Source organism: Danio rerio, chromosome 15 (assembly GCF_052040795.2).
Source record: "Danio rerio strain M-AB ecotype USA chromosome 15, GRCz13ab, whole genome shotgun sequence".
Classification (NCBI taxonomy): Eukaryota; Metazoa; Chordata; class Actinopteri; order Cypriniformes; family Danionidae; genus Danio; species Danio rerio.
Window position 1 is genome coordinate 9038039 of NC_141035.1, and position 23069 is coordinate 9061107.

Below are 23069 nucleotides of genomic sequence, written 5' to 3' on the forward strand. Positions count from 1 at the left end.
AAGGTTTTGTATATAGAGGGTTGTGTGGCTTTCCTAATCAAGTCCGATCAGTATAATCAACACAGCTGGACTCAAATGATGGTGTTCAACCATCGCAAGGATGATCGGAAAAAATGGAGAGCCTCTGAGTTTATGTGTATTTTGACATGAAATGTTTTTGTTTTACTTATATGGTGGCGCTGTCGCCTCAAAGACAGAAGGTTGCTGATTTAAACCTGGGCTGGGCCAGTTGGCATTTCTGTGTGGAGTTTGCATGTTCTCCTGTGTTGGTGTGGGTTTCCCCTGGGTGCTTTGGTTTCCCCCACAGTCCAAAAACATGTGCTATAGGTGAACTGGGTAAGCTAAATTGGCTGTAGTGTATGTGTGTGAATGAGTGTATATGGGTTTTTTCCCAGTGATGTGTTGCAGCTGAAGGGCATCTGCTGTGTAAAACATTTGCTGGATAAGATGGCGGTTTATTCAACTGTGGTGACACCTTATTAATAAAGGGACTAAGCTGAAAAGAAAATGAATGAGTTTACTTGTATTTAATGTGTGTAAATAAAATATCCAGGGTCACCTTTCAGTGCACTTATAAAAACCCTAGAATTACACATCATGCAATTTCTTTCGATTTTATTTTATTATTTGCTATTTAAATGGATACGAACTGACATGAGCAGAAAAACTTCTGACTAAAAATCTTTTTTTTTATTCATCTTGAATCAGGTTTTGCTACAAAAAAAAATGGACTGACATGTAATGTACACACGGGAGCTTCAAGCACTCATTCAAGTATTTGTAACATCCTAATGGAGCAAATGGAGTGTTTTCTATCTCCCCCTCCTCAGACTCTTATCAGGGCTGTGGAGACTAAGTGGGCACTCGCCAACTGCTGATTTCAGTTGCACTCGCAGGTCGTTTCTCCAGGGAAAGCTTCAAAATCTTGCAACACTGCAGAAAGTTTTGAGGCAGAGAATACAGACAGGACAGCTCTGCTTATGAGGGTCATCTTTAGGGCACGTTTACACAACATCTTCAACTACGGTAGAAATGAAAAAGTTTTAAGGGTTCTGGAAACCAAGAAAAAAAGTTTCAAAGTGCATGTTTTTGAAACTAATACAACTAAAGGTTTAGTTTAAGGGCCTACTCATTCTATGCTATCCAAACCGTGCCCAGGCCCGTTTCCTGAATCGTTTGAGAAGTGTGAGTGAGCTGAATCGGGCTTTTCGAGCGCAGTTCACTTGGGCTTTGGCACAGTACGCTTGTGTGTGAGTGCAGACTTTTAAGGGACTGTTTCATAAGGATTTATTAATCATTCTTACCGTTCAATGAACTCAAACTGTTGTAATTTATTAAAGAACTAGAACTCACTGCACCACAGCTGTGCCTTCAGCAAACCTCCTAATTCCTGCAGCATGAGGACTTTATGATTGTTTATGAGCGTCAAAAGTGGCGGATTTGTTCGACGAAATATATGGCTTTGTGTCACCGCATCCCAAACGACTAAAAGATATAACTAAAGAAATCTCCACTGTGCTGAGCGAGAGCGCTTCTCTACTGAATACTCAACAGCGCAGCATCGATGACGTAATCGTGCCCAGGCCCGAATGTAATGTGAGTGCCGGCCGAGGGGGGAGACTGGAGGGGGGACAAGCGTGCCTTGGCCCAGTTCAAAGCAACTGCACATAGTGTGAGTAGGCCCTAAGCTAGACGAATGAAACTGTGAAGTCATGCACATGTGTAATAGCACTTAAATTACAACCAAAACAGTGAGTATAATCTGTTTTTAATACGATTAGGACGGTACTCTGATTAAGACTCTACCATGTAAACAGCGTTTATTTATTTATTTATTTATTAATTTAATAAGATTAAGGTCATATATGAACTAAACAGAAATTGATTTAAGACATTTATACAGATTTTTGCATTATTGAAGAGTAGTATAAATATGTAAACACTTTAATCAAATCGGATAATCTATACACACCTGGCTTTTTGACACTACTCTCTGCATTTTCTTATACAGTGAAGGACTACATTGCGAAATGCAGACATTTGTTTTTCCCCATACGACATGCAGTATCAGTGTAATGCAGTGGTGCAGTAGGTAGGGATGTCATCTCACAGCAAGAAGGTTGCTGGTTCGAGCCTTGGCTGGGTCAGTTGCGTTTCTGTGTGGAGTTTGTATGTTCTCCATGCGTTCACGTGGCTTTCCTCTGGGCGCTCCGGTTTCAAGTAGTGTACAAGTATCTGTTGTAAATATTACTCAAAGTATGAGTAAAAAGTAGCCCTTTCAAAATGAGTAGTGAGTATTGAGTATTACTGAAAAAAAAAAAAAAAAGCTGATGTGTTCACATGTAATTTGTACGTGTGTATGTAAATGTAACATTCTGTAGTGCATTGAGTTATTGCCCAGCAGGCACACAATATTTGGTTATATTAAGGTTGTGATGTCAGGTGACCAAAATTCAATGTCTAACAAGCGTGTAAGGATAACATTATTTTGATGTCCTAAATTGACATCAAGTGATGTTGATATTTGGTTGATTTTACAGTAGATTGTTAGAAAGTGACCAAAATCCGACGTCGAGCCTAACATCTTAAACCAGCATCATATTGACATCAAATACTGATATTAACGTCTGATAGATGTCATAGTGGTAACGTCTACACAACACAAGCTGTAACATCATTAGACGTTGATGTTTGGTTGGTTTTAGGTTGGACATTGACGTTGGCCCGACATTGAGTTCTAACGTCAACCTGATTTTCATTTCCAAACAAAATGCAATTTCCCCATGACGTTAGGGTACAATGTCAATCTGGTGTCATGTTGATGTCCTGTGCCTGCTGGGTGTTTAAGGCTATTTCGGTCATCATACAGTAAACATCCGTCATCTTCTCATCAGTGACATGCATCTAAGCCTCTGGGTCAATGTGTGTAAAGATTTTAGACATTTTCTTGGACAATTTGAATGCTTCCAAACTGTTTGCTGCAATTATAAAGCACCCATGTCTTGGGCTAGTTCATTATGATGCGATTTACTTTCTATGTGTGATTTGATTGGACATGAATCACAGGACTGATTGTTCTAATACCCACAAATAAGAAAAAATTATGTAGTGACTGCAGGTTGAAGGAAAGTAGTGGAGTAAAAGTAGCCCTACTGCACTAAAAATGTACTGTAAGTCAAAGTAAAAGAACACATCTTTAAAACTACTCAGTAAATTACAATTCCTGAGAAAAACTGGTCCCACTTTATATTAAGTGGCCTTAACTAATATGTACTTACACAGGAACTAATAGTTTGTTACAATGTATTTATTGTGTAAATACATGTATTTACTGTGTACTTATGCTTCATTAAATACATGTATGTAATTATATCTGTATTTAACTTTTGTAATTACATTTGTAAATACACTGTTGACCATCCCCACACCTTAACCCACCCTTAAACCTACCCATGCCACCAAACCTGTTCATAACCCAACCTCTATCCCAACTCAAAAGCACCACAAGTGTTCTCAAATACATTATAAACACAGTAAGTACATTGTATTTAATATTTGATGTAAGTACATAGTAGTTAAGGCCACTTAATATAAAGTGGGACCGAAAAACTACTTAATTACAGTAATTTGAGTATTTGTAATTATTTGTAATTAGTTACTTTACACCACTGATGACAGCTAGTCAATCCTATGTAAAGCAATCAAAAATGTTTGGAAAATAGGTTTAAATTGAAAGCCCTTGACCATTATGGCAATACACAAATATGCCATCATGACAGCGGGGAATCAAAACTTCATAACAAGCTAAATTGCGTTTGTCTGATGGATACACACACACATATATATATATATATATATATATATATATATATATATATATATATATATATATATATATATATATATATATATATATATATATATATATATATATATATATATATATATATATATTAGCGCTGTCAAAATTAACGCGTTAACGCATGCGATTAATTTGAAATAATTAACGCGTTAACGCAATTAACGCAGTTCAGGTTTTTTTTTACTTCCTGTTGTGGGGGACGTGTGTTCAACATGCAATAAATGACCGTGGATAAGACCAAGGAAGCACTTTTTGAAGGCAAGTTCCAGTATAAAACAATTAGTTGCATCACAGGTTATCCAGAGTTTTATGCAATTTCGGGTGTTTCATTTTTAACTTTCGACATCTGTTGTAAGTTGATACCGCATGGCGAACAGAAAGAAAATCCTCCGCATTTCGTGACTCGGTGTTCCTTCAAGGTAAGGTTCCTTTTAAGGCTACACGGTAGAATTTTAATAAGAGTATTATCTTAATCATATTAAAATCGGAGTATTGGTGTCTTATGTAAATGTACTCAGAACTTTTGGTGAAGTCGCGAGCTGTCAAAGACAGGGCATTACTCTGCCTTTCAGCATGAGCCCTCCAAGTTTAGCGTGTTTCCTCAATAAACGCAACGAAAGCGTATGCTTCGCGTTGTTGTGTCAGAATCCTTGTGAAAATACAGTAATACTTTAGAACGCTTAGTTTAGGACGCTTAGCAAAATTGATGAACGTGATCAAGCGTGTTGAACCTGAGGGGAGTCGCTCCAGTATGAAAGGCCGTTGGGGCCAAAACGTCTGCAACGCGTTGTGTGTGTGTGTCTGTGTGTGTGTCTGTGTCAGGCCCGTTGAGGGGTGTCAGGGGTGGAGGGAGCGACATATCTGAGTAGGGGCGAGAGGGGTGTGCAATGTATTTAACGACCGGTTTGCAAGAAATTATCATTAATTTGCGGGCATTTGGGAGTCTCTGTGCACTTGCGGGATACTGCTAGTGTCAGCAACTTTTTTTTTCTTGCATTTACATTAATTTTACATTTAAATAGGCAAAATTACAAGTTTCAGTATATTAAATGCGATTAATCGCGATTAATCGCGATGAATTTTTTTAAAAGGTGCGATTAATTAGTTAATTTTTTTAAGCGATTGACAGCACTAATTTATATATATATATATATATATATATATATATATATATATATATATATATATATATATATATATATATATATATATATATATATTTTTATTTTTTTTAATTCCTCTGGCCCGGAAATGATGGGTTACTCTTTGACGTGGGGTCAGTCGCAGCCATAGTGCCCGCGGGACTCTCACTGTTTGGAAATGTGAGGTATGATTCCTTCGGCCGCCTGGTGAGCTCACTGGAGGGCCTCATTCGCTCTGCTTTGGAGGACAAACCCTTTCTCATGGTTGGTTAGACTAATCACCGTGGGGACTGACTCCCCCTTCTTTTCACATCGCCCACGGGCAGGTATCAGAAATAGGCCCTGCCAGAAAAAGCAATGGAGAGAGAGAGAAGAGAGAGAAAGGGTTGAACGTGTGAGAAGGGATTGCAGTCTCCACGAATGGCTGAAAGAGATGCAGCGGTTACTAAGGCCCACCGCAGATGCACCCCAGAGGCAGGAACTTCCACCAGTAAAATCCAGCTAATTGCCATTGTGCTAGATTCATTTGTATAGGCAGGTGAGGCTCACGGAAAACTTGTCAGTGTCGATTTCTCCCTTAGATCCAGAGGAAAGAAATTAGCATACAAAGCTGAAGTCTATTTTAAGGACAATGCCCAAAAGCTGCACTAATAAACTTTAACATTGCCATTGTTTTGTCAAACCACCATTAGTCAGCAAGAGGTTATCAATCATTTTAAATATGGTAAGATTGAATATCGTTGTTTTAATATTTAAATAAGTGCAGGTCAGAATAAGTGTGCCAAGTGGAAAAGTATGGTAACCCATAATCAGACACTGTCCTCTGTATTTAACCCATCCGCGTTAGTGCACACACATTAGGAGAAGAGACTAGTGGACACACACTGTTGGCAATCACCCAGAGCAGTGGGCGGCCATTTGCAGCATCACCCGCTGAGCAATTGGGAGTTAGGTGTCTTGCTCAAGGGCACTTCGGTTGTGAATTTTGCGAGTAGAACACATTCACTCACCCAATTATACAAGTACCCCAATGTGTGTGTGTGCATTTGGCTTCCTTTCTTAGAAGGAACCTTGGTTTTGTTGCGCACCTAATAACAGTGGACTTGGAGCCAAGAGGGGACATTTTTCAGGTCCCCTTTTGGACATTCAATTCAATTCATCTTTATTTCTACAGTGCTTTGAGTGCTTGTGTCAAAGCAGCCTAACATTAATGTTCTAGTAAAATCGAAATTGTTTCCATTCAATTTAGCTCAGATCAGTGTGCTTTTATTTTCACTGCTGAAAGTCCAAACACTGAAAAGCAAATGCATCAATGCACAGCTCCACAAGTCCCAAAACCAAGCAAGCCAGTGGCCACAGTGGCAAGGAACAAAACTTCACCAATTGACGAAAGTGAAGTAAAAAAAAAAAACTCAAGAGAAACCAGGCTCAGATGGGGAGGCCATTTCTCTTCTGGCTATACATCTTGTTCAGAGCTGCAGTCTAGGTGTTTATAGAATATACATGCCCTAAATCATGTTAAAATCGAGTTTATATGATCTAAAACTACCATTTTGACAAATTATTTGCCAGAGTTGGCCAATAAGCCAACATTATTAGCCCAATTAGAAAATTGTATAATTTTACAAACATTTCCCAAGGGATTTTAAACAGGCCAATTGAGTTTTTACAGTATTTCCTATACATTTTTTTCTTCTTCTGGAGAACGCCGAAAATGGTCAATATTATTGGCCCACTTAAGATTTTTGTACTGTCACAGAACAAAACACTGGTAACCTAGTTAAGTAGTAGTAACCTAGTTAAGTCTTTAAAATCCCCTTTTGGATGAATACTAGCAGGCACATGCACACATAGGGCTCAACCTGTGCAGTGCACATGCCCTTTTTAGTCTTGGATAGAAAGTGCCCTTCCAAAATGATAAAAAGTGCCCCCGCGACGCGGTACACCCTCGGTCCCACCCTTCACTAGGCGCGCGACAACATGGCTCTTGAGTACGTGCGCGACAACACAGCTGATCAGTACGCACGCGATAACACCGCTCTTCAGTACGCGCGCAACAACCAACCCAGTTTCAATGCCTATTAAACTGTTCACTTTTGTTATGTGCCTACAAAATTCTAAGGGTTAAAATAGAAACAAGTGAGGAAAGAGTATTTTAAGTTAAACATCTCCAGATGCAGAATTATCAGAAAACAACACATTCTTGATCAAATAGTTATTAATTAATCACTGTCAACCAAACAGTTATTAATCATCGTCAGCCAATCATTTTTGTTTACTTTTTTATTCAGAAGTATAAGTTATACATGAGAAGCGTCCACACACGCAAGAATGCTAAAGCTACTGTATTAGTAGCTAGTGCTTCTCTTGAGGCAAGAAGAGTGAGGTTTACTTGCACAACTCTTGCTAGCTGGCTTCTAATGCATTCACTCTCACTAAACCTCATTCCCATCCAGGTCATGGCACCAATTTTCTCCCTCCAGTTCGCCTTGGCCTACTCCGGGTGGGATTTGAACCTTCATCTCCAACATGAGAAGCGTTCACAAACAAACGTGGTAAATGCAGTCACTAGTGAGCTACTTGAAGCCAGGGGAGTGAGGTTTACAGCTCTAACTAGCTGGCCTCCATTACACCCTTACACCCCACTTCCCATCCGGGTCATGGCAACAATGTGTAGCGTTATGCCAAAGTTTCTTAAAGATCTTAGTAGAGGAGTTCTTATGCTTTAGGATAGTGGTTTTCGAAATGCTGGTGCCTGAGCAACATAAGACAATATCTAAATATCAATCTACTGATCTACTAATATATCACCCTAGAACATGTTGAAAGTGTTACTTGTTTATGTATTTAGTTTGACTATTTGAACTTACACATACTATTCAGTGGGTTGTTGCATGTGTGTAGTCACCAGTATTACACAAGTAAATATGATGTACCAGTGTGTACATACTGTACACTAGTTAAATACTACTTACACATCTAATTACCGTGTAAGTTAACAGGTATAAGCGACACCTAATATAAAGTGGGACCAAATTATGAACAGAATTGGTGACAAAGGGCAGCCTTGCCGGAATCCAACATGCACTGTAAACAAGTGTGACTTATTGCTGGCAATGCACACCAAATTCCTATTCTGTTCATACAGAGATGAGACAGCCATAAAATGTTTTTAAAAATAATAATAGTAATTATTATTATTATTATTATTATTATTATTATTATTATTATTATTATTATTATTATTTTAATAAAAAGCTGCTTTTATTCTAGCTGAAATAAAACAAATACTTTCTCCAAAATAAAATATTTTATCCAATATACTGTAAAAAAATTTCTTGCACTGTTAAACGTCATTTAGAAGATATTTGAAGAGTTTTGTTGCAAAACGAGATCCATTTTGAAAAATGTTGGTTATTTGACATTATTATTTTAGACGTCAACAGCTCATTCACAATTTTTTGTACATTAAACTATTACTTGAGCTCAGTAAAGGCCAGGAACACAATATTTTCAAATCCAGGATATTTTTTATTTAATTTTATGTCTATAAATAGTTCATCAATAAGTCAAAAACCAAGCCAAAATGCAACATATTAATCTTAACATTGTCAAATATCTTAAATTGGTTAAAAATATATATATCATAAATATATGGAATAATATATACAAAGATTGATTTATAATAATAAGATTATGAGTTAGATTTGGCCAGAACGTACAAAACATAACACCATTTTATTATTATTAATAATTTTTTTTTGCAAAATGCTATATCCACCTTAGGCTATATTCTACTACAGTAATACTATTAAAAAAAGCTAGTGAATCAATGTTTTGTTTGATAAGTAAGATTAAGTTAGTTAAATAAATGACTTGTAGCTTGTTACAGAAAGAGTGGGGGGCAGCTCCTTCCACACTGCTGCTGAAAACCAAACCTGTATGATCAGAGCGGGCGGAGCCGCAGTGTCAGAGTTCTTATCTCTGTTGCACCATGTCCGCAACACAAGCTCGCCTCACCCTGTCATATTTAATTAATTATTTCACTGTAATAATAATAATATTAATAATAATAATAGCTTATTTATTGGTTGTTGTGTAAAAGCAAAATTGTTTATTTTTCTCCATAACAACCTGTGCCCTTATGTTCCCTTATAATAAATCAACAACAACAAGAAATGTGAGGTTTAAGGCTATAACCAATAGGTGCAACCGCATAAATAAATCTTCAGATTGGCTACTCAGCTACATGTAAGAAATTATTTAAAAATAAACTTACAAAGGACACATAGAAATGTCGCCTTGCAGACAGGTATTTTTTGATGAGGAGGAGCACAGAAAAAAGGCGTTCCCTGGCCTTCCTCTTAATTGACATCAGCGGAGACTTGTTCCCTGCTGCATTTCCGTATTGTTGACAGACATATTTTATTCTGGGCCACTTTTGTAACGTTTTTATACATTTTTGAGAAGTTGAAGACTTTATTTTCTTTCGCTAAATCAATGAACAAACTCAGAGCACTTCACCAGCGGCGACTCTCTTCCCAGGGGATGTTGAGCTCAGGCAGCATCCTGAACGTTCTAAGACCGCTATATCGCACTTTGCAAAGAAACTGGTCTGGCAGATATCACATTTTTGTGAAAAAATTAATTTTGTAATAGGCCTAAAAAGTACATTCTTAAATGTTATTAATGGCAGCAATTCACACATAGATTAAGGTACATCTGAACAGTGATTTCCAATAATAAAATCCAAATGTCAAAAACTAACATGTTTGCAACGAAACTCTTCATTTGGAAAAAAAATAAAAAATAAATCACAGGAAGGCTAATAATTTTGACTTCAACTGTATGTGTTTTTATTAAAAGCCATTTAAAACAAAATGTTGACTATCAGAATAAAATCATATATTGCTTAAAAGGAACAGCCATAAGAATTAAACGTTTTCCAATGTGTTTGCCATAAGACTAGTGTGATAAAATCACATCTGACATTGTGTACACTTTTTTGCAGATGCGTTGTCATGACGCTGGTGATGTCGATAAACCCAGTGACTTATCCAAGCTTCTGTTTATAAACCATCTTGAATTAATTAAACAATTTTCAGTGCAATCCTAGAAATGGCTTTTTTTTATATTTAACATTATTTCTTATTGTGATGTTATTGTAACATTATTGTAGAACAGCATACTTTATTATTATTATTATCATTATTATTATTATTGTTATTATTATTTATTATGAATGTCTGATTTTTTAGTTCGATAATCCCCTGCAGTGTTGCGCAGTGAAAAGAAATCTCTTATTCACATGGGGGAAAAAAAATCAGATAAACTGTAATTTGCTATTCATGTTTCTTTGATTGAGGTGAGATGTCAAACCAGACCATTAATAATTCAAGTTCACACACAGCAGCTTCTGAATCTGTCTTTGTTAGCTGTATACCATTTGTCCTCTTTATTGAAATGTCGTTATTGGTGTTCTTTTTATTTGCCGCTTACACTAATTCCCACAAACAACCCAAAAGGTGTGCGAGTAGGAGGGGTGAAAAGAGAGCAAATAGAGTTCGATTAAGAGCATTTGCTCTCCAGTGGATCCTTGCATCCATTGGTATTCTTCTCAGGATTTGGCAAACATTCTCTGCTTACAGCAAGGAGGATCTTATTATGGAGTCTGACTTTGTCAACACTATTAGAATCTGACACTGTGTAGAGAGTCAGAGATTAATAACTTCCATGTAGGCAGGGGGGTCGGGGGGTGGAAGAATGAGCGAGATTAACGAGTGTGAAAAACAATGACTTCTTCGTTAAACTCTAGGCCGACATGCCAATTCACAGCGGTTTTGAGTAATATGGGGTTTCAGGCCTGAGAACTGTTATTTGCGAGGATCAAGGAGATTATGTTGCCTGTAATGTGGAACTGGTGGCAGTGTATGGTTTGTGATTCAAAACCACAATGACTTTGGAGTATTGTTACAATAGATCTTTCACAAAATATGTATTTTTCAGTTTTTAATGCATATGCAGTTACTGTCCCTCTTTATATTAAGTCCCTCTTTATATAAAGTGAAAGGCATTCCATGTGACCAGAAGTTAACAAAGGTCATTTCAAGGGGGGTAGGGAGGGTTATGGTATTTGATGAAAGATTATGTGGGCAAATAATTTTTTACAAAATAATGAAGTGTGCAGATTTGTAGCTTATAAAAGGTGTTGCTTTAAAGGGCACCTATTTTACTCCTTTTTCCTGGTGTCTCCAGAAAGTGTCTATACAGTTTCTGCTCAAAACACCCATCAGATTGGTTTATTATACATTTTAGAATATTGGAATTTTCTGCTCTGAACACAATGTAGTTGTTTTTGTTGCCGGTGCCTTTAATGCAAATTATCTACTGTAGCTCTTCCCGCCCACTGTTCCCATGTGTCTGTCAGAGCATGCCTCAATTTCTGTCAGATAAACAGCACAGTGACAGACAAAAAACAGATCTCACATAATGTTTCTGAGAAACACTACAATAAAAACTTTGAATCATACATCCTCAGGAGGGATTTGGATCTTATTTCAACATCAGGAGATTTTAAAAAAGCGACTTTGTCTTTATATTACTCCATTATGACTGTAGATACACTGTTGCTACACACAGTTCTGTCCAAACTGCTTACAAAATATGATTTTCATCATAGGTGCCCTTTAAAACCTGATAGGAAGACTGTCAGGTTTCAAAAGATCTACTGTTGCTTAAAAGTTTTAAAGGGCACCTATGGTAAAAAATCTACTTTTCAAGCTGTTTGGACAGATCTGTGTGTTGGTATAGTGTATAGACCGTCATACTGGGGTGATATGAACACACCCAGTCCTTTTTTTTCAATTTAACTACAAAAAAAAGGGTCGGCCAATTGGAGCTGTTTTCAAATTGATCGCACCATTACGTAGGTGTGCGATCCCCCCGCCCACCGAATTGATTGACAGCTGTGCGCATTAACATGTTCCGGTAGTCGCGTGTATATGTCAACAAGACCAGACAGACATACGCAAAGCAACCGGGAAAGGTCTGTTCTGTTTGCTAGGATCAGCAATCATCATCAAATGTGATTAAGAGTAAGTTTCACATGTTTAAAGTGTTTTAAAACAGAGTATGTGTGTAATTAATTACAGCGTTTTACTTCAGCTTTGTAACGATATTGTGTGTGACTCATCAATGCAACTTCACAATACTGATTAGTAAAGGTTAGTTCTTACTGTTGTATCTCACAAACGCTACGTGAGACCTTCTTCCTTTAAGTCTGTCTGTTGTCTGACGCAGCTGAGGGAGGAGGCATGTAGAAACAGTGGGCAGGCAGAGCTCGTCTTAAAGGCGCAGTACGACAAAACCACCCCCTGCTGGAAATTAGTATAAAACAGCATCTTGTAAAAGGTATAATGAAAAATCTGATGGGTGTTTTGATCTGAAACTTTATATACACATTCTAGAGACGCAAAAGACTTATATTAAATCTGAAAAAATGGGTAACCTTGGTGCCCTTTACATCACTATTCAAAATAAGGTTATAGATTTACAGTATATATGTTTGTATTTACATTAGTTTTTTAAAGCATTATTAAGAACTCCAAACAGTTGTCAAAAATCAACTTGAATGTTCCCAAAATTGTGTATGTTTTTGATTGAGATAAAGTTGAGTTGGCTCCTTTAGACAGATTCTACCCATTGTTGCCTTCACTAAACAACTCTTAAGCTTTCTTCAGAGTAGTGCTGAATGTATTTACAGTGCATTTGTGTCAGGCATCTTCTGCCTTGGACTTGTCTTGTCACATCCGAATGTGATGAACTTTTCACCCTGTCAAAGTCAGAAAAGTTGCCAGAAAAAGTGTTCCCAGTAAATAATTCAATGCCTTCAATGTAAAACATTCGAAGTCGAGAAGCGCAAATGCATTCATGGGGATTTTTTCTGTCATTTTCCATCACGCAGCAAAAAATAAATAAATAAATTGGTGGCAAAGTCATATCGGTTCTTAGTCTCACCTCATCTCGCATGTTCAAAATGCATATTGACAATGAAAGGTTGTATATGATTATTATTCAGCTGGGCCAGTAAAGAAGTCTATACAGATGGCGCATGCTATAAAATATGTCCGTTACGCTCCTCATCAAGGCAGTGTTTATGGCAGGCGGCTTGCAAAGCAGAAGGTCAGGCATAATGAAAGTATTAAGCTTATGCATTCAAACATGAGCAAACTTTAAACTCAACAAAGAGAAGCAGTAGTAATTCGCTTGTAAATGTACTAGGCATTAAAGGGATAGTTTGACTAAAAATGGACATTCCTTCATTCCAGACTTTCTTTCCTCTGTGGACCACAAAAGGAGATTGAGCAGTGTTCTAGACGCTTATTTTCTTGCAGCTTAAAGTAATGTAGACTGGGTTCAAGGTTCCAATTCATATATTCCATGTCACACTACAGTTTTGTGTGAGGAAAAAGTCCTTATTCAATTAATTTTCTCCCCTACAGTGAGCTAAGGCAACCTGACTGATTTTTCAGTGGGTTTTTATTTACACAACAAAATACAAACTTACAAGTTTTATGTACATATGTATATAGTACAAGTAAATGTTTACTGTAAATATATCTTTGATTAGTAGTATGGATAGCTAGGTGAAGTTTATTTATAAACTTATTTCCAGAGGATTGCATGCTTATGGTTGACCACAGCTAGACCCGCATTAGCCAATACATTAGCTAATAAAGTCCTAAGTCACTAAAAATAACCATGAAGTCATCTTCATTTTCAAAAATTCCCCCTTCCTCCTCTATTCCTCCTCCTTTTTCTTAGATTGGATGGCACGATGGTCTAGTGGTGAGCACTGTTGCCTCACAGCAAGAACATCACTGGTTTTAAACCTTACTAGGCCAGTTGGCAGTTCTGTGTGGAGTTTACATGTTCTCCCCATTCTCATGTGGGTTTCCACCAGGTTACTCGTTTCTTTTTTAATCACCATCCAAAGACATGCGTCAAAAGTAAATAGACAAAATCAATTTGGCACTATAGTCAAGTTTCTACCCAATAGTATTTTTCCCTCATAAAGCAGTTCATCATTAGCCAAAAATAAGCAGCGAATTCTCAAGCGCTACCTGAGCTTGATCTCCCCTCTCACCCTACAAACGGGAGGGAGCCCAGGGCTTGAGAATCTTTTGAGATCAGGCTCTCTCCTGCGAAAGCATGCCAAACAAGCTCATAGTCAATCATCAGCTAACTGTAAACTATTGAAAAATTTGGACAACTTCAGACATGGTTTTCTTAATATTTAGATTTTTAAAACCCTCATATATATCATCTAATCTCAATCAAATATTGATTTAACAACCCACATATCAATGGAAAATTAATTTATTCAGCTTTTAGATCTCAATTTAGAATATTCTTATTTGTGATCAAAGGTCATACTGTATAACTCCGAAGACATAATCAGATATGGTATACACACTGAAAAAAAAAAATATTCAGAGATTATTCCTTGGATTTGCTCTTTTTTTTTCACGTTAAGTGGTTGTAAACAAATTATTTGTGTTGAATTTAAACAAACAAATTAAGTTGAACATTATTAAACTTAATTTGTTAGTTTAAATTCAAAACAAATAAATTGTTTGCAACAGTTCTGCATGCAACAGTTTTTTCAGTGCATAATGAATGAGTTTTTTTTTTTTTTCTTTGGCACTTTGTGTATCCATGTGAACAACATTGCCATCTGCATGCAACACTTTAAAAAATATTTTTTTGTTTCTTGTCACTGTTTTGTGACAAACATAACCCACCGAATTGTTTCGTGAACCAACTATTTTGTTCCATTCTGAAAGACTCACCATTATGCCCTAATCTCTTCAAAAGCAACAAAGTATGGTTGAAGTGCTAATGTTGTGTCCAAATGTGTTTCTGAACCTGTCCTGCAAAGTTTAGTTCCGACCCCAATCAAACGCGCATGAACCTTCTCAGCAAGATCTTGAGACTCACATGTAACATCCAAAATGTGTTGGAGCTCAAATTTGCAAGATAGTGCTCCTCCTGGAGCAGGATTGGATAGCCCTAGAGTAGGGTAAAGTCTAGATAGACCACACGGCCGGTCGAAAGTGCAATATGCACATCAATATAACAGCATTTTTTTTTTTATGAAACTGTATAACAAGAATTAATATTTTTACAGTACTGTGTTTTGGGTAGGGGTAGACTTTAAATACAATTTGTTGGTTAATTTAATTAACATAAAATAATACTCAGTACAACTACTGTTTTTATTTTACTGTGACGGTTGGGTTAGGGGTAGACAATAATAAAATACAAATGATGGGAAACTTAACAAACAAGATAAATCTTTTTTGTTAACTTCCTGCCACAACCATATCTGATCTAGCAACAACCCTGTAGTAGAGGCTCAACAAAACTGTTCCATGGAACGCATCATGAAATGCATTCATTGGAATGCAGACATCTTACATCATCTGTATCACAGATTAAATTTAATATTTTAATTTGAAAGGGACCTTTAAAGATTGGCTGACTACAAATAAATTCATATATTTGGAAAACAAAACATATCTGACATAAATGGACAATTTAATGAATGAAAAGCATTACTCCTCTCTCAGCTCAAAATCTTTTGAACATAAGAGCATAAAGGTGAATTGTGGAAGAAAAATAATTTCAGAAGACTTTTTGTGCATAGGTTTTAGGCTACTGGGTATGTTTGGAAGTTTAAAAGCTTTAGTTGATGAAAAAATATTTCCATTTGTTTTTCTCTAACTGTAAACCAAAATGTGTAAAAAAAAAAAAAAAAAAAACGGTGAAAAACTGACATCAATGATTGCCAGACTTTCAAAATTGAAAATAAAGTAAACATTTAATCTATACATTGTTCTTTTGTGATATAAAGACTAGAGGTGTGAACCTATACTCCTCTCACCGTTCGGTTCGATTACGATTATCATGCCATGAATTTGGTTCAATTCAAAATCTCGCACACACAAACACACACATAGACACACAGCAGCAAGCTGTCTCTCATTCACACACATACACAAACATAGACACCACCAAACAAATAAACACACACACAAACACACTCATGCGTGCTTGCGTGCTTGCTTGCTCGGCAGTGACATTGTGAGGCCGCCATCTCCTGTTCAAATTACACCAGAGTTTTTTTCAAGTTTATTTCCGCACCGCATGAAATCTGGTCGGGTCCCGCAATGCAGATCTGTATTGAGAAGTATCGCTGTAACAGCGAGAGAGAGGAGAGGAAAAGTGACGCTAGCAGCTGAGAGGAAAAGTCACGCCAGCAGGTGAAATGGACCACAGTGAGAGAGAGAGAGAGAGAGAGAGAGAGAGAGAGAGAGAGAGAAAGAGAAAGAGAGAAAAATGTTCACTTTCATTCATTCAATGGCAGAAAAATAGGGGCTTCTGCTGTAAGTGTCAGTGAAAGACTATCCAGAAAACACACACACGCGGTGAAATTGTGCACAGTTGCTGCGTTTTTAAGTAGTTGGCGCCTTGAGTGTTGTAAATACCCGTGCTCACCTTCCTGGCGATTGAGCGCATATGAGATAAATGACGTCAGTACACAATAACCGGTTGTGATTATTACTGAACCGATACCATATTGTCCGCGTCTGCATCGCGCTGCACAGACGAAACAATTAATTTTGACACCCCTAATAAAGACAAAAACCCTTCCAAAACCTGGTGGTGATTATATGATGAACCAAAGCTTATCTCAATGTGCTTTTCCAAAAGTGCTTAAAAAAGCAGTGACAATAATTATATTGACATTACATTACATAAAACTCTAATGTACATAACTGATGAGAGAAACCAAAGAACCAGAGTACAGTCAAAATCATAAAAGAGAAATGCCATGCAGGAAATTCTGGGAAAGTTAATTTATGTTTATTCACAATTCATAGAATGGAAACATACTGTTAAATCATGTTCACAGCCATTTTTACATAGAGAAGTGTACACAAGTTGATGCAAACTTTTGTATAATCTGTTACTTTATTAATGCTAGACTTGAAAAGTGTATGCTGATGATTTTGTGCTTTCAAGCCTTTTTAATTCTCTCTCTTTTCCCTCCCTTCATCCCCATTCCTCCATCTCTCTTCTCCATTTCATGCTCTCAGAGGCGGCGACAAAAAACAAAGTGAAAGGTGAGTTATCTTCTCTGTCTTTGCAGCTGGATGATTTATGTTGAACACAACTCCCAATAAACAATGTGCTGTTCGGCCCCCTCTTATCTCCCAAAGGAGCCTGGCATGCATTTACATAGCTTCTGCCTATGAGAAAGCAATCCTAGAACCTTTGATAAATTGGTCCTAGGAATATCCATTATGAGCTAAATCCGGTCTACATGCTTCCCGGGTTAACCGAAAACCTGTGCTACATGTCACCACTGGATTTTGCACAGTTTATGGTCAATGTTGCTGATTAATTGTACATCTACTAAAGTAGAAACAGTTTGTCTTGCGTTTGTGGCACAGAAGTGAATTCTTTGAGAACATGGCTACTGTTCTATGTCATGCTTTAACTCAAAACCTTCGATTTAGTCGTGAACCACCCACAATCCAGTTTAATCAAGTGCTAAATGTGTTGTAATAACTCCACAGCAAATTTAAATGGAGTTACTGTAATGTTCCTCAATGCAAACACGCCCCCTTTCAATAAAGGCCTGTGGATTATGCTTATTATAGAAGGCACCTCATTCACAAAAGTCTGTGCTATTTGCCTGTTGCAATTAACATTGCACTTTTACCACCCACAGGAAGTAGGAGGAAAATGGAATTTAATTTGAAACAGAGTTTATGTGCTTTTTCAATAGATCTTGGCAGCCGATATTCATTCAGTGGTGGAGAAAGTCAAACATCTAATTGTGTGATGTAGGAGCAGGATTTGTCTCTAAATATCTGTGAAACGGGGGGATGGGGGGTAGAGTGGAGGGAGGGATGGTGGTGGCGACAGTGGTCAGAGTAAAAAGTTAAGGGGGGGGGCATTAAGTATTTTACGTGTTGTCAGTTTAATGCCTTGTACAAATTCGTACAAGTTCAGTCGTGCCATTCAAGATTTTAAAAAGGAGGCGTGGCACCCAACCCCACCCCTAACTCCAACCATCATTGGAAGATGAGCTAATTGTACTAAATTGTACAAATTAGATGATACGGATTCATACGAATTAACCACTAAATCAAAAAAGTTACGAATTGCCGTGAGACTGTGTTGGATGGGAGTGTATATTAATAGCCCCTTTCACACATACAGACCTTTCCGGAAAATTACCGGCATTTTCCGGAAAGGTTGTATGTGTGAACAGGCCCTTTTTGAAAATACCGGTAAATTCGTTCTGGCTATTTTCCGGAAAGAGAAGTTGTAACATTACCGGTAATTTGCCGGAATGCTGCGCTGTGTGAATGCAGAAGGAAGATTGCCGGAAAGAGCGGGTCCACGTCTAGAACGTGCTGACGTGAGACACCTGCTTTAGCCAATCAGATCAGTCAGACGAATTCACGTGCGTGCGGTTTATGAGAATAAAAGACTTTGAATATTTTTCCAGACACCTTTAGCTGCTAGATGTTAGTCAGATAAAGTTTCTATGTTCCTTCTTAATGCTATCTGTGTAAATAATTATCGATAAAATGTTTATGATAATCCGTTGTTTGTTTACCTTCAATCTTTGCGTGTGCCTGTGAGCGCCCATAGCGCCAGAATACACACATATCATGAACATCTCGACATGCGAAAGTGTTCCTCTATATGTTTTCATTGGAGTTGTACTCAATACTGATCCATCCAAAGAGTTTGTAACGTAGTCAAATGTTTACAAACACAAGCGCAGCCGTTTAGAGGTCATTTCTGGTTGATGATGTTAGAATTTACCGGCATTTTGCGATGGATGTGTGAATGCTCTTTTCTGGAAAAATTCCGTAACGTCCTCGCCTGTGTGAACAGCGCTTTTTTTTAATTTACCGGTAAAGCCGCTCCGGAAATTTTCCGGATATTTACCGGTATCACTGTGTGAAAGGGGCTAATAACTGTACCATGGACTGGTTTTTGTATGCTGCTGGTGATACGTTGAGAGGGTGCTCGCTGCAGAGCCATTTGAGGAGAGCTGAGCTCCAACGAGGGGGAGCATGAGCTGTCGCTCCTCCTCCTGTAAGCTGTTTTAATGCGTACACCAACCCCACCCCTAATCCTACCCCCAGTGACATCACTCGTAGAAGAAGTGCAAAAAAGGTGGAGCTCAAGCTTAAGCTCCCCCTCGCTGGAGCTCAGCTCTCCTCAAATGGCTCTGCAGCGAGCACCACTTGGACACGTTAGCATTGTTGTCCTCTTGAGGGGGGTGGGGTGGCATGGGATGGGCTAATTGATGGGGTGTTGGGTGGGGTGTGCAATTACAGAAGCTTTTCAGGAGAAATAACAAAATGGTAGGGTGGCAGGAGATAGGTGTAATATACCGGTATGCATCCCAGTAACATTTGGCAGATTAGTCCACCATATCTACATCCATGCAAATAAAATGAGGCAATTAAACTTTTAAAAACAATAAACAAGATTTTTAGGTCTTCAACAAATCTTAATTACCTTAATCAATAAGTTCTTATCAAATTAGGGTTTCCTTCAAGGACAGAACAAGCGCATTAACTAGACTAGCAGAGGTAGAGATCTACAGTGATTCAAGTAATAAAAAAGTATCTACACCACCACTGAGTAAAACCAAAGTGACCTAAAGAGGTGAGCTATCTGTCCCATGTGTAGGCTCATAAAATAGTGATAGATACAAGCCCTCTTTTTGTGGCCTCAGGAGTACCCCTGTGAACCAAGTGCTTCAAAACAAAACTTCAAATACTCCCAATTGTATTTCTTACCAAAGAATCATTTGTAACAGCTTGGAAAGCTGAGGATACACTAATTGTAAAACCAGACCAAACAGCAATTGAAAGAATGGTCCTACTTGTGCAATAGTGATGGCTGCTTTTGAAGAACCAGTTCATGAAACTTGTTGATTTAACAGCAGTGGTTTGCAGTGCTTTTCAAGTTGGCAAGGTCATGTTATAGCATTAACAGGGCTTCATTATGCCATTACTGTTTCAAAACATTTCAGTAACTCGATGGGTTTAAAATTGGGGGGTGATGTGTCAAATTCTATAACATTTACATGAATCATTTTAGAATCACTAAACAGGTTTCATAGTTTTTACCTGATCCCAGACCTCAAGTTTATGATGTTTTAATGGGAAGCTTGTAAAACAAAAAAAAAATATTATTATGTAGCAGTCTCTTGTTGTCCTAATTAGCTGAACCCAAGAAGGAATCATCAAAAAATCATAAAAGTATTTAGAAAAAGTATTTAAAGTAGAAAAAGTATTTAAAAACTCCTACTACACAGATGCTAAATATTGAATTATATTACATTATACACTGTGCATTTTATAGGTTTTAGTTTCAATTTAACATCTGCACTGTGTTTGAAAAATACAATTGCAAATCCATGGTGTAAATGCCAGTTTAGAAATTTACATCATTTTGACCCGCAGATGTCCCTAGTAGGTTTGGGTACTGAAACCTGGTGCCACTATGGCACTGGTACCTATGTAACTGGTGTGCACTGGACCAAATCAGCATATGGATTTCAGTGCCTTATTTTGGTGCCATTGGTGCTGCGACATGAACCATAAGAAGCATCAAGGGGTACATCAAAACCACACATAGGTTCGCGTTGTGCCACGCTATCTCTAAACATTTCAGTCTAAACAACTTTGAGGCGTACGGACACCGTATGCAATGTTAGGCATTTGTTCTTGTTGCTTAGAGAATACACGCACATACAGTGGGTGACACGTATTTTACAGCAGTGACTCACTTCAGATTTATCAACAGTGATGGTCGCGTTCATCAAAATTGATTAAATTTGCTAATTTTTTCTCTATTTGTGTTTGCTTTATCAAATTCCATATTCCAAAACAACAGTCTTCCACCAGTTCTTATTTCATATTCTCATCCAATACCTCAGTTTGTCATGGGGCATGAAAAATATGTTGCTGAATGAAAGTGAAACTGCTGAATTTATTCAGAATGAGACAAATAATTAGATTACTGATGTCCTGTGTTGGGCGAGGCAGTGCCACAGTAGTTAGTGCTGTCGCTTTACAGCAAGAAGGTCGCTGGGTTGCTGGTTCAAACCTCGGTTCAGTTGGTGTTTCTGTGTGGAGTTTGCATGTTCTCCGTGCCTTCGCGTGGGCTTCCTCTGGGTGCTCCGGTTTCCCCCACAGTCCAAAGACATGCGGTACAGGTGAATTGGATAGGCTAAATTGTCCGTAGTGTATGAGTGTGTGTGTGGATGTTTCCCAGAGATGGGTTGTGGCTGGAAGGGCATCCGCTGCGTAAAAACTTGCTGGATAAGTTGGCGGTTCATTCCACTGTGGCGACCCCAGATTAATAAAGGGACTAAGCCGACAAGAAAATGAATGAATGTGTAAACGTAATCACAAACCCCAACCCTAGAAAAAAAAAAAAAAAGTGTTCCCTGACTTTGATGAGCCTTTCTGCAGGTTAGTAGTAAGCTAATGTAATGTTAATTGCATAATGCAAATCTGGAATTCATGCTTACAAATAAATGATCAAAATTAAATATATTAATGCACTTCAATTCAAATATACAAAAGATGAATTGACGCATACTTTAATTATATTGTTCAAATAAAATGAATTTTTTTTTTTTTTTTTGTCAAATAAAAGATTTTTTTAGAGTAATCCACAATCCACAATAATTTTGTGGCTCAAATGTATTGGTTGAGGCACCGGTACCATTTTTGAAAGTATTGATTTAGCACCGGTATCGAAAGAGCCCCAAACGATACCCAACCCTAGTCGTAGCATTTGTTGATGTGAATGCTTCGAAACAAGTTTTTTTTTGGGGAAGCAATTGGTTCTATTGTTTCAACGACTTGAAAAGCTTAATTTCTACATTGTGTACATTTGTTTTTGTTTGTTTTGTTTTTAGGTGCCTGAATAACTTGTAGAGATCTTAGAGAAGTTGCAACATGCACAGTTTCCTGCCAGCCAAAGATTACACTGCAGTATTCTAGCAGTGAAATAACTCTGGCCTAAATTAGGAGCTGGCTACTGAGGTATTCGAGAAAAGGCATTATATTCCTTGAAATGGAATGGCACGGAGCCCAGGCAGTTGTCATAGTCTACAAAGGACAGCTGGTGATCTAGGATGATCTAGGATGACAGCAAACAGCGGCTTGACCTTCAGCTGAGATTTGAGGCTGCATGAAGCCGACCGAGGGAACTCATCAGGGAAGTCTTAGCTTGGAGGTAGAAGAGCTCAGGGTTGTGGGTGGACATCCAGTTTGATATGTCAGAGTGGCACACAGAGATCCTTGCCATTTTGAGATTGTTGTCAGCATAGCAGCGGTAAAAGAAGCACCTGGGTGACTGGGCTGGTGCAGAGAGGGATTCACACTGACACTGACAAGGCAACCAGAAGTCATTCACTTTCTGTGAGACTTGGCAATTTTGAGGCGATGTGGGAGATCCAGGCTCTTGGTGATGTGAATTCTGATATACACGATTAAATAGTGATGTGATGACTGTCAATGGTAGTGTGCAAAGTCATTACCTTAACCTTGGCAAAGACAACCCATAACCTTGTTTTTGGCAGAAAATTAGTTATTGATATTTTCGTGACATTTGGGACTTACTTTATGATTTAGATAAATGTCTTGAGTATGTTTAGTTGGTTTTATACATAATTGCCAGATTTCCAGTGTCCTACTTACAATTAATTTGACTGACAACTAAACATTTGTAAGACAGAATGGGAGTGCTGACCAAGGCTTACTACCAATGGTTCTTCTTCAGATGTATTGTTAAATATTAAAATTTGCCAGCTTACTTGCTTAAAATCAGCATGAACCAGAAGCTTTTTTGACTTGATTAAAGTATTGCGACATTACCAATTGTAATGGAATATTGAATAATGGGCAAGGGCTTGTTCTATGGCTCCCAGACTAGATGGGGAGTTGTAG

General features: G+C 37.8%; 1 protein-coding gene across 10 annotated transcripts in view; it reads left to right on the forward strand.

The window, feature by feature from the left end:
- The window catches only part of cadm2b (cell adhesion molecule 2b), a 462115-nt gene that overhangs the window by 272139 nt on the left and 166907 nt on the right, over positions 1-23069 (forward strand). For all 10 annotated transcript variants that reach the window (XM_087283243.1, XM_087283248.1, XM_087283245.1 and 7 more), the window contains 1 exon segment: positions 17166-17192. In XM_087283243.1, coding sequence (XP_087139369.1) covers positions 17166-17192 — 27 coding nt within the window.